Source organism: Tympanuchus pallidicinctus, unplaced genomic scaffold (assembly GCF_026119805.1).
Source record: "Tympanuchus pallidicinctus isolate F22 unplaced genomic scaffold, pur_lepc_1.0 scaffold3, whole genome shotgun sequence".
Taxonomy (NCBI): Eukaryota; Metazoa; Chordata; class Aves; order Galliformes; family Phasianidae; genus Tympanuchus; species Tympanuchus pallidicinctus.
In genome coordinates this window covers 69,122,608-69,135,573 of record NW_026294747.1, presented here as the reverse complement: position 1 = coordinate 69,135,573, position 12,966 = coordinate 69,122,608, and the positions used below count along the sequence as shown (strand labels likewise).

General features: G+C 46.1%; 1 protein-coding gene across 5 annotated transcripts in view; it reads left to right on the top strand.

Moving 5' to 3' along the window:
* Window positions 1-367: 367 nt before the first annotated feature.
* DIP2C (disco interacting protein 2 homolog C) overlaps window positions 368-12,966 on the top strand; it is a 288,411-nt gene continuing 275,812 nt past the window's right edge. The window contains exon 1 of one of the 5 annotated variants that reach the window (XM_052692779.1): window positions 368-770. In XM_052692779.1, coding sequence (XP_052548739.1) covers window positions 686-770 — 85 coding nt within the window. In that variant the 5' untranslated portion in view covers window positions 368-685. The remainder of the gene's footprint in view (window positions 771-12,966) is intronic. The other 4 variants (XM_052692782.1, XM_052692777.1, XM_052692778.1 and 1 more) reach the window with 4 other exon arrangements.

Below are 12,966 nucleotides of genomic sequence, written 5' to 3'. Positions count from 1 at the left end.
CCATAAGGCCACCGCCGGCCGCGGAGAAGCGACGAGCGGCCGCCCAGCGCGGGAACGGCGCCGGGGCCCCGCGGATCCCGTTCCGCCGCCGAGCGCAGTGCGCAGCGCCCCGCGGAGCTCTCCGAGCCGTCGGCGCCGCCGGGCCTGGCGCGCCCCCTGGGGGCCGCGGGCGGGGGCGCGGGGCGGCGCGGTCACGTGGATGTGACAGCGGCGCTGTGCCCGGCCGGCAGCAGTCGCGGCAGCGGCACCGCAGCGCCAGGCGCCGCCGCCAGCCCGAGGCGGGCGGGGAGCAGCGGGCCGGAGCAGAGGCTCGGCGAGCCGGCGGGCAGAGCCGCGGGGCCGGGGGGGCGGCGGCGGCGGGCCGGGCGCGGCGGGAGCCGATGCGGAGCGATCTCGAGCGGGCGGCGGCGGCGGGAGCGGCCATGGCGGGGCCCCGCTGAAGGAAGCGGCGAGGGAGGAGGAGGAGGAGGAGGAGGAGGAGAGGGGAGGAGAGGAGAAATCTCCGCATTCCCTCCCTCCGCGCCCCGTCCCCAGCGCGGACCGCCTCCCCCGTGCATGCCCCGCTGAGGCGGCGGCGGAGGACTTTGGCATCCGGCGCGGCCCCGCCGTTCTCCCTCGCCCCTTTTCTGCTGCGAACAAAGGGGGAGAGCGGGAGGAGGGCAGAGCCCATCTCCGCGGCGCGAGCATGGCGGACCGCAGCCTCGAGAGCGTGTCGCTGCCCCTGGAGGTGCGGGCCCGGCTGGCCGAGCTGGAGCTGGAGCTCTCCGAAGGTAAAGGGGCGGCTCCCCGCGTTCGCCCCGTCCCTGCCCGGCGCCGGGCCGCGGGGGGTTCGGGCGGGTTCGTTCCACCCGGGGGCACCGCGGTGGAGGTGGGAGCGGGAGCCGGCGGGGTCCGCGCGGCGGTGCGCGGTCGATCGCGGAAGATGGAAAAAGCCTCGGGGCGGTGCGCGTCCTGCCGAGAGCGGGCGGCTTCACCGGGATGTGCCGTAGGCGGTGGAGCGGGAAGCTGCGCGGCTGCACGAGGGGCTGGCATCGAGTCCGCGCGTCGGGCTCGGCGTGCGTGTGTCGGTTGTAACGAAACGCTCCGCGATAAGGTCATCTTTAAACGTAACGTTGGGAAGAACCGATATATATATATATATATATATATAATAACATATATATATGTTCTTGCATTTATTTCTCGTACCGCTCGTGGCGGTGGCTCTCGGTGCGGCTTGCTGGGCCCGCAGCCCCCAGCCCGGCCCCGTGTGCAGCCCCCGAGCGCCGCACCGAGCCGTGGGTGCTCTGCCTTGTAATAAAAAGGACAGATAACAGCGCTCATCCGCACCGACGGGCTGCAGCTCCTCGCCGCGGGTCCCTCACCAGCGGCTGGGAGCGCTGGATGCGTGCTGCCGCTTTCCTGCTGCTCGGCTCTGTAACGGTTTGTGAGGGCTGCCTGCCAGCGGTGTGCCCAGGCCCGTTCCATCGGCGGGGAGGAGCTGGAGTTGACATTGTGCTTTCCCGTAACGCTTTGAGGGCGAAGAGGAGAGCGAGCTGCTGAGCTGCTTGGGGCTCTGGTTCTCTGTTTCCATCCCCCTGCTCCCTTCCTCCAAAGGGTGCCCTGAAAACCAGACGTAAGAGAAGCAAACGGCCGTGTGGCCTTGTGTGGGGTGCTGCCCTGTCTGTGCCATTAGCTGGGAGGGAGGGCTGCCCAGACCTCGTGTCTGACGCTTGCTTTATGCTTTTTGGTGTGGGGTATATTATTGACTACATGCCAGATAATAAAACCAAGAAGACCAAAACCAAACCGACTTAAATCAGTCAGAGGTTTGCTCATTCCGTGTGCTGAAGTTGTGATACGGTTTCATGGTGCAGTTTCTGCTGCTGCAAGTGTAGTCCAGAAAGGCTCTGAGGAAGTGGGATGTGGTTGGACGTCTGTATCTGCGCTGCTTGAGCTTCCCTGGAGCTGGAACGAGTTCACCCCTCTCTCTGTGACGGTGTCTTTCTCTCTGTGCTACCAGTGCTGCATCCAGGGGACAGCCCAGCTCGTTCCCTCTGCCTGTGACAGCCCAAAGCAGGAGTGGTTGATGTATGGATGGGGTGCAGGAAGAGCTGGAGTCCCCACTTCGCACCTTTCCCCCGGGTTGCTCTTGGTATGCTCTGAGATCAGTGCATAGCAGTGCTCTGTGCCTGAGGAGATTCACTCTTCTGTTGTTTGGAGCATCAAACTTTAGGCACAGGTGTTGCAAATTGTAGCCTGTTCCCCCAAACAGTGACTACACGTAGTAGGTTCAGTACTGTTATTGTTTGCTGTGGAGAACTGGCCCCTTATACCAGTGTGAGACCTCCCGCTGGTGTCAGAGGTGCACATAGAGTGTGAGATGCTCCAGCGTGTGCAGAAATGTCCCCAGGACAGAGACTTAATGTGCGTGGTGCTCCTGGTGTGTTTGGGTGTCCCTGCTGCCTTCTCAAGTCAGGGAGTGGTTGTAGGGAGCACGCAGGTGACCATGCACTGAGCTGAGCCACGTGCTGGGGCCTCACTGATTGCTCTGGGACTGATGTGACTGCCTTCAGCTATGTTCCCTTTTAGAGTGCTTTCCTGAATCAAATGTGCCAGGAACGTGTACCTCAAATGCTGAATGCCTGAAGTGGTGTGTTGTATTTTGTGTGGCCGTAAGTGTTGCAGATGTTACAGCTGTCACTTGTACCAAAGCAACTTGGCTCTTGAGTGCCAAAAAACTTTTATGGGCAGAGGTGACTCAGAAGCGGCTTCTGAAGGAAAGCTGCCTTGTGAAAGAGTGAGGGGAACAGTGGCTGGGTTATTGCAGCACAGCCTGGTGGCCAGGAGCTCAGGCTGTCTCCTGTCGAGGTCCTGTAGCTGCCCTGTGCTATGCTGGGCCACCTGCATGGTGGGCACTTTGCAGATGCTGAAATTGCAGCCTTTGTCGTCAGTCATAACACATACAAATCCAACCATGGTGTTTTTTTCCCTGGTAGCCAAATTCTGGTTTCCTTGCTCAGTTGTGTGCCAGGCTGAGCCTCGCAGCAGTGATGCTGTCAGCAAAAGCTCATGTGGTGGCTGCTTGATAGGTAGCATGTGCTTTTCAGAGATAGGGCAAAGTGCCTTTTTTGAGAGCATTTAGGCATTTCTGTGCTGCTTATTGGTTTGGAGAGGAGTTTGTCTGAAAGGTGTTTACTTTGTGTTCTGCTGAAATGGTTTCTGTGGCACTTCTAAACCGTTGGTTATTGTGGGCAAGCCGCATGCCTTTTACCTCCCTTTTGTTGTGGTCTGCATGTGCTTTTTTGTTTCAAACATAGCTATTTAAAATGTACTATGGATGCAAATTAGGATAACCATTTTAGATTTCGTTTCTGTGATTTAGACGCTGAAGATCAGTTAGAGTCAGAAATGCTTTCCAGTGTCCTCAGAGCGTGTGTGCCTGCAGCCTCCCCCGTGCGGGAGAGTGAATTATGTCGGTAGCCTGGCACTTTGATGAGTGCTGAAAATGGCTTTCAAGTTTATGTGTTGGTATGTAATTTTATGTTCAGCTTCAGGCAGCAATAGTACACTTCTTTATGGTGTTTTCACTTCGTTTTGGGAGGGGAAAGTGCCTCTGTGTTTATCAAAACGTAGAGATGAAGCAGCACTTGAAATTGTTTAAGAGCATTAGAAGTAAATTGTGGAATCCTCCTCATCCAGCCCGATATTCTGGAGAGATTTGTTTTGCTGTGCGTGACTGAGTGTGTCTAAAGCTGGCATGTTGCATACGTGGTTTTTGACACTCTAGTAGTTTCCACTGAGTGTAGCGATGCTTGCACTGCTCCAAACTGCAGCCTTCCTAGGCTGATGCAATCAGCATGTCACTCTGCAGTCGTCGTTCTTTAGGGCTGCTTAGAATTTTACGAGGCTTTAGTTTTCTAACTATGTATAAAATTGTACTGGATGGAAATAGATGAATCATCTTGGTTTTTTGGAATAGCTTGGGGGTTGTTAACTGAAGAACTCATTTAATAATACCAGAAGTCTTAAAATATGTTGTACTTTTTTTTTTTTTTCTTCAAGTTATTCAACAGCCCCTCCATTCTTAACAATTCTTAAGAATTTTTTTAAAAAGCCCCTGAAATACTTTCCTCATTTTCCCCTCAATTTAAGGATACACGGGGTTATATTGCCCTTCCAATTACATCCTGAGGAAAAACTAATTGGGAAAAGATGCTCTGTATTTCTTCCAGCATTTTATCCAAGTGTCAGATAAAGGAGCTGAAACAGTTAAAAGAACCACAGGCGCTACATGGAAAATGTGAAAAACATCCTGTTCTGAGCTGTTCTACCCATATTCCACGCTATACGTCCAGTCTTCTTTCATTTCAAATGCACAAGGCATAGGAGATTTTGTTCAGTTTGAGCCCTTCTTCAAAGAGTACTTTCAAAACATATCAGCAGATCTTTAATGCATGGTTTCTTATTCCCAAAGGTTCTGGACATGAACTCAGCTAATTAATTTGGTCCTCAGCTTCCCTTATATCTGCTGGATTGATTACATGCGTTGGTATTGTTTGGGTTGATTGGGTTGTTGACTGGTCAGGTTTAACGTATATAGTTAGAAGTTGTTTCTTCTGTTGGTGTCTGTGACTATGCAGTGCCTCCTTCTGATGGAGCAATTGGAGCCCCTGCCCTGCAGAGTGATGCTGTCAGCAGGAAGATATGGTTGGCAGCCTCTTGTGTGGAGAGCAAACCTGGCAATCTGCACATCTGGATGTGGTCACTGGATCGGGGCAGGAGAACTGCAGTTTTCTCCTATAGATGTTATTTCTGCTGATTCTTCACCCACTGAGAGGTTTCCATGTGTGAAAATGTCACTAACTGACACGGCTCTGTGATTTGGGACACAAAGTCAGGCTTTTGATTCATTGCTTGAGAGACAGCGCCTGCTCAGCAAGGCGGTATAACCTGTGCAGGGCAGTGCTCGCACTTTCTGGGTTTGGGTGAGAAGTGAGCTAAGGAATTCAATATTCACATTTACTTAAAATTGTTGCTTTTTTGAGTTGTTAGGATGCAGTTGGCTCATGTTTTCAGTTCAGTCAGATGGGACTAAATTACTCAAAAGGCATAAGGTTGAAATCCTCACATACTAGACCTAAGGCTTTACAAAAATATACCAATTACCATGAGAATTATGATAAAATCAGGAGTGATAGCAACAGGAGCTTTCCTTTCTCTGTAAGAGGAAGCTCCTCTCATCAGCTGTTTTGTTTCTTCGATGGTGCTCGTGTATGAGAGGGAGAGTTCCTTGATTATTTTAAAAACAGATTAAATTCACTCGTGAGTAAATACCGATTTGCATTTAAAGGCACTGGCATTTGAAGTCTGTCTTTTTTTTTAATCTACCCTCTTCATTTTACTTAAGGGCTTTTAATGGATACTGTTGTGTCAAAAGGATTTGCTGTCACTCATTCAGTTGAAGCACATTGTAGTGCTTGTAAAATAGACTATGCAAATCTCCAGGATGTTCCCAGAACAGCTGTCCCGAAGGCATGCTGTAAGTATACCTTTATTGCAAGCTGATGTTGAGCAGCATTGATGCCCAAGGGTTACACTTAATAGATGCTTCGAATGATCTTTACTGCATTACACAACAGACGTACTTGAACAACTTTTTCCAAGGATGTGTGAAAATTGCCAGTGGGGTGTCAGTTTTATAGGCAAAACAGTCAGTAAGCAATGCATTTACAACAGGAACATGCGTAATAAGGAGCTTCAGGGAGTGTCTCTGGTGGTGCTGCACAGTGCAGAAAGCAGACGCCTCGTGCTGCTTCTCCTTGCCAAAGCAACAAGCCAGTGTGCATCTGATTGTTAGTCACCGTGCTGTTCTTCTCTAGGAGGATATTGACCTGCCTGTTGTTCCTTCGTAGGGAGAATGCTGTCATTTTGATTTGAATAGTCTTTATTCTAGCAAGCCAGATATTCTTCCCTATTGAAAAAAATCAGGTTTGGCATACGTCTTTTCTTTGTGTTCAGTTTTTCTCAGGACAAAATATTTTCATGGTGTCCAAAAGGCAGATATAATGAATTAATTTGTGATGAAGGATTTGGGTTGGGAGAGGAGAGCAGCAGAAAGATCGATGTTCCTCTAAAGGGACATCAATAGACTTATTTCAGTTTCATAGCTTGGAATGGATGTTTGTGGTGTGATACAGAGAATCCTAAATGTAGCTCTTTTATACTTAAAAATGCACTGACTGCATTTTAATTTTTTAAGAGGCTATTTGTATAAAGCATCACGCAGGACATATAATTTTTTTAAAAGAACTGCTTTAATTCCCCGGCAACTGTCAGGCACGGTGACTCACTGCAGTGCAGGAATTCACAGCACAGAACAGATTTGACACAAACTCTTAATCCATTTAAAATTATGCATGTATTCCCAACCTTCCCAGTGGGTGAGCTTCATTTTTGGCTGAGTCCTGATGATCCCATTCTGCCTTTTCTCTGCCTCCACCTCCTTTTTCTCTTTCTTCTTGAGATCCCACCTGCATCCAGAGGTCACCAGGCTGCGAGGTTGGGTGCAGTGGTGTTTCCATGGCTTTTAGCAGCATTTCCAGAGCGGTTGAGGGTGGCCACTCTTTCTCTCTTTGATCCTGGTGCCGGTGTGTTCCAAAGCATGTTTGCTCTCTGCAGTTATTTGTGGTCTTTCCCTGGATTGCTGAAGCGAGCATTAAAAAAAACTGGAACTGTTTTCATGTAGCTCCACTTGATGGAATCACTCTTTTTGGGCCCGTATAAATTAATTGATTTTTTTTTTTCAGTAACATTAGCTAGGGTTTCTAATTGCTAGTATTATTTATCCCTAGGGTTAAATATAACTGTAAAACAAGCATAAAGCATAATGGAGACGTGATGCTCTTCTGCAGTAAAGAATACTGGGAATACTGAAACCAGATCAGCTTGAGCTAGAGATGTTGGGAAGACCACGGCCATGCTCTGGTTGGAGGCTGTGACTGCAGGTGAGGGAGCCACGTGTCTCAGCAGAGCAGCCTGTGCGTGGGGCCTGAGGGAAGGACAGCATCCCTGCTGCTTGGCGGAGTGCCTTGGCTGAGCATTGGATCCATTGCTGTTCTTGTGCACTTTGATAGACATGGCAGTCTGTTTGACATCTCAGCTGCAATGTTTGGAGCTCTTTAAGTGCCGGTGTGTATATAATTGTCACAGTGTTTTACAGCAGGAGCTAACGTTGAAGAGTAAAATGATGTCTTGTCTCAGTGGCCTCTTTTTGAGAATATTGTTTGTTAAATGGCTGGATGAATGAGAGAAGCAATGCATACAAAGGATCTTGATAACTTGAATGGGAAGGAGGTATCTGCTGTGACTTTTGGAGGTGTGAAAGTACTGCTTGCTTTATGAAGGCTGAACTAGACCATTAGCAGGTCAGCTTTTAGGGTGTTTGACACAGTGCCTTCTCTTACTTACATGGATGGATCTATGGAATGGTGGAAGTTGAGGATAAGAAGGGATTCTTCAAGTAATTTTTTTTTTTTTTTTTGTATGGGAACTAGAAGTGGGTATTAAGTCTTGTGTTTGACAGGAAGCCGTACCTCCGGCTAACCAGAAGGTCTGTCATTTCTATCTTCATTTTAATCTAGGCTTGATATATAAATTTATATACATATATCTGGTCTATAGGAGCTGTTCAGAAGCCAGGAAAATGTTTCATAACTGTGACAAATGCTGAAGTGTTGGTACTGAAGCCTGGTGTCTCACTGGCAGGCTGCTGCTTGAAAGTCTGCCTAGTAAAGGTTTTAAGGTTTTTGGTTGACTTAGAGACCTGAGCAAAGAGTATTGATGGTCTTTTGCCTGGTGTGTGGATATCTGTGTGCCCGTAAACATGCAGGCAAGATAAAGAGGCTCTGGCAGAAGTCTTGTCACACAGCTGGCCATGGAGGCACTCCAGAGCTGGACCATCCGCTTTGTGTGGCCCCTCTGGATGAAAAATGGCATGAGCAGGATGGCTGCAAGATACTATTGCCATTTAATGGAAAAATAGACTCAGTTGATGATTGGCATCCCAGTAGAATTTTGCAAGCCTTATCTCTCCCAATCCTTGTTGAAAGAAATGTTACTCAAATGCAAAAACAAATAAAATGGCATGGTGGTGATGTGAATGGCTTGCTTGGTTGAAAAATCTTAAAATGGAAATTGTATTTCCAGTGCTCAGTACTTTGACAGATGCCTGAGGATGAACAAGCGGCAGTTAAATAATGAAATGGCAAAATGCAGAAATGACCCAATCCTTTCCTTAATGAAATGGCAAACCCTGCTGCTGATTTCTCGAGAAAGTGCCAATTTGATTTACTGGATGTGTTTAGTCCAAAAAAATGAAGACATTGTTTTTAAGGTGGTAAATTTTTGTTTCTAAGTGTTGTGAAATGGTGTCTGGGGGAGGAAAGCTGAAAAAAGTATTGTTGGACAGCAGAGTGGTTTTTACTTCTAAAAGGGCAAATTAATAGATTTAATTGGATCTACTTCTAATCAGCTCCATGTTGTAATGGAGAAAGTTGGTTTGCTGTGTGGAGAAATAGCAGTGGGTATAGCAGAAATTAAATTTTCTGATCCATTTTTTTAAAAGATGAAAAACTGTCTTGCCATCTGTATTCATAAATATTATACTGCTAATGCAATTGAACATTCCAGCCCCACGGTTCCATTTGTGTTTCTTACTCTGACTTTGGTGGTATAAGCATTCATATCACAGAATACTTTGGGAATTTGATAGAAGAGTCAAGAAGAGGAGGACAGAGAGGAGTGAAGGAGTCCTAATGAGCCTTGGTAACCACGAGAAAGCTGGAGAGTTTATTTGGGTTATTTGACAAATCTTGTGTTGGGGAAGGAGGAGTATTTCCTGAATACTCAATTTCTGAATACTGAATACAATGAAAAGCTGTTTATGTTAGCAGTTGAGGACATGAGAAGAACCGGCTCCTGGGAAAGGAAATTAGACAAATTCAGATTGGAGATAAGACAAGATATTGGTAGGGCTAGATAAACACTGAAACACTTAGATATAAAAGAAGACTCAATGGCTTTCAAAAAAAAGTGCACTTGATAGTACACTTGGTAGAAGGCTCCTTTCTGAGGAATACTGAGTGTAAGAAGTACGTGCATGTAGGTAGATGCCTCAACCACTGAATCTACTCTACTGCCAGAAATGCGGCGCGATTTGTACTTCCATAATGCCATTGTATGGAAGTTTAGTCCAGTATAATGAACTATGATTTCCTGGTAACTTGAAAGAGCACTGCAGCACTCGAGAATTTCAGGTTTCGTATGCATTCAGTAGTGAAGATTTGACATTTACTTGCAGTAGTAATTTTAAAAAATCAATATTGAACACCGTAGAGATGTAAATACCTCATAGTTTGAGAGGGTCTCACATATAGTCACTATATGTATTGTTTTAATACTTGTATTACTGTATTAGTACTTGCTTCCACACAGACTACTTACATACTCTACTTGTAGCTCAGGTGACTTCTGTATCAGCATGAAATGGCAGAACAATAACATTTTAAAAGGTCCCTAAATACTTACTATATACAGCTTAATCATTAGCTTTTATGTAAAAGTATTGTACTTCTTAATAATTTGGATAAAGAATGAGAAAGCAGTCAAGTCATCTGAAGATTAACCTCTCATGCATCCTATTCCCTCATGGTTCAGGGAGGTGAAGCATGTACTCAGCAATGGAATGAGTTGGGACAAGACAGCTGGTGTATTGTTTTCCTGGTTTAGCATGTATGTAGCTTAAGCTTTCATACCATCTTGGTGTGCTGGAAGCTTATGTGTCTTTGTGCTGCCCTTAGAAGATCGCAGTTTGTTCATTCAGTTTCCCGAGGCAAGTCTGTTTGACATCCAGAGGCCTTCCCTTCTGGAGCACGGTGAAAGAGGAGGGCAGTTCCCTCCCTCTAAGCAATACAGAAGCCTGTATGTAGAAGGAATACTTCTCTGTCTGTGTAGGAGAAGGAAGACATTTCCTACTTAGCCCAAACGCTCTTTTTCTTCTTGAGCACAGTGATGCCTGAGCTGATACTGTCTGCTGGTGGTACCTGGGAGAAGGCTGGTGCTCCTGGCAGGTCTGACAGTTTTCCTCCAGCTCTGGAGGGCAGCCTGCGAGCTGCTTGTTGCTCCACAGAGTGCAGTCACTCTGCAGCCAGTGAGTGAAGAAGCCGAGGGGGATGCCTTCAGCCAGAAACGGGCACAGCAGTGTTAAGCATCCATTACTGGACTGCTAGAGACATTTGGTAGCTTCTGTTAATTTAGTCCGTAACAGTTTTCTCTCTGTAAGTACACTTGCAGAACAACAAATACACGAAGGCCTGGCTTCTTTCCTTTGGTGCTGGTTTCTCTGTCCTTCTGGGAGTGCTCTAGGCTGGTTCGTGCATCAGCTCTTTGTGCTTTTTTTGTCCTGGACCTCTGTGCATCTGAGGCATAAAGAATTTCAAACTGAAGTCCTCTTGTTTGCTAATGTTGTTTATTATTCCAAGGTGGTGATCTGGTTTTCCCAACCAGCAGAATGCTTTTTTGTGTATTTTGATAGGAAAGTGTTGTGTCTAACACACATCAAATTGCGTATTTATATTGCTTCCTTTGTGCTTTGACTGTTTGTTACTGTAATTGGTCAGTTCTGGTAAGTAATAAATGCAATTTCAGACTTTCTTTACAAACTGTTCTGCCTGCGGATACACGAGAAATAACTTCAGGACTCATATGCCAACCGATTCCACTAATTTTTTAGTAAAATGAGTATCTAGGACTAAGTTAGGCTGAAGTTGGGAAGAGAGAAGGCAACTCTACTCCACAATTCCTTTTTTTAACACAAAGAGCTTGTTGATGTGAATTTTCTCTTTTTACTCTGTCATGGATCTTCTGTAACTCAGGTGCCCAAAGAAGTCCCTCCCCAGACTTCTCTGTAGATAAAAGGGAGTTTTGCTAGCGTGGACATTGTGGAAAAGAATAATTTGAAAATGCTGGTTGATAGATGTGTGTTATTTAAGTAATAAATAAATAATAGAAAAGAAAAAAAGAAAAAAAAAAAAAAAAAGGGCTCACGGGTACATTAGGATTAAGAGAAGCATGAAGCAGGTAAGTAACCATTTAAACACCAGAGCATCTGTTTTTCTCCAGACTCTTTGAGAACATTGGATGACAGTTGTTGTGGGTTGATCACTCCTTCATCTCTGCATTCTGAGATGAAGCCCAGCACGTGGGTAGCGCAGTCGTGCTGCCCAGAGCTGGAGTCATATGAGTTTGTAGTGAGATACAGCAAAGATTACAATAGGAATTACCATCGAGGTCATGGCGTAAGTCTCCCCAGAACAGAAGTATAGCATTAATCAATGTAAAAGTACAAACTTCGTTCCTCGGGGCTTAAATAAGGAGGGAGTTTGAGACCTGCCAAAAGAAATACTTGTATTTATTTTTTCCCTCAGACTGAAGTCCAGTTTACCTAAAAATAAATGGCAAACGATGTTGGCGTCAGGACTGCACTAGTGGGTGTACTTCCACTTAAAGCTGTGCCTGCAAACACTCAGAAACAATCTGTGGTATTTAAGGATCTGTGATCGGGTGTGTGACAGAGGAACAATCTCACAGATACTCCTTGTGTCTTGTCCTTCCTGGTACTAAGAGAACACTGCATTTCAGACAGGGTTCTTACATACATGGAGCAACAGGCGAAACATACTCCCACTGGGAAAGTACAGACCCCTTAACGACCGGGAAACCAGTCTGTATTTTCAGAAGGTGTTACAATCTCCTGGAAGCTACCATGATCACAAAAGCTCCTTAGTGCTTCTGGCACTCTGTCAAAGATAATGCCTGCTCAGTGTTAGCTGCTCCTATGTGACAGGCTTTAATTCTTTCCCTTCACCTCTCTGCACTCTTCCCCGCCTTCCACTGTTTTACTGAAATGTGACTTTTGGGGTTTCCCTCCAGAGCAGTGTTGCCCTAGTATTGCAGACCATGGTGGGCCAGCCATCCCCACCCACTGTATTTCAGTTCCATGAGCAAAATTCCCTTGACTGTCTGTCTGTCTGCCAGCCCTCCCAAATAGCGGGCTTTCATGCAAGATCACAGTGCAGATAGTTCATGCGATGCCCTTTTGCAATAACCTTTTTTCTGTGTGAAGGAATGCTCATGAGATGTGTCAGATCAAAACTGAAGTCTTCATTCTTAAGTTAATTAAAAACATCTTTGGACTTGGAGTAACAACCTCGTGAACCTGACTGTAATGACACTTGGCTGAAGTACGTGTGTTTTCCTCATCGTGCTCTGTATTTGTTTTTTTGGTTGCTGTTACAACTCTTTAATTCTACTTTGTTTGCTTAGAGCCAGATTAGGATATTTTACATGCAGTCTGAGATATTTATAGAGAAAGGTGCATCTTAAATTTCCTGAAATCTGATCTGGAGTTATGCCATTTATTTTCCATCTAAAAATGCTTTGATAGTATCACCGTGCAGTTTTTTTTCTCCTTTTTATTCACATGAAACCCACACTAAACAAAAAGACAGTTTATGTAGCATAAAATTATGAAGGAACTATCTGCAAAGAGCCTGCAATGCTTTCTACATAGTAAAAGCCATTTGAGTTGTTCAGGCATCAAGCATGGGTTGGAAACTGTATCTTCAAATCAGCTTTGCATATGCATGAGTACACCTGTTATATAAGCAGCAGCAAGAGCTGAGATTCATCCTGTCCTGTGCCACAGCTAGCAGGGTGAAGAAAACAAGATCATTTGTCACTTTAAGTCTTTTAAATCCAAAATGAAGCCTTATCTCTCTAATAGCCTAACACCAGAGAAAGATTCTGTCTGTGTTCAGCAGGGCTGTATTCATGTGACTGTCAGCGGCTGAGTTACTGCTCCGAGTTCTATATAAAGATTCCTGCTTCTGCCCTGCCCAGCACTGCTGTTTAGCACGATGTGCCACA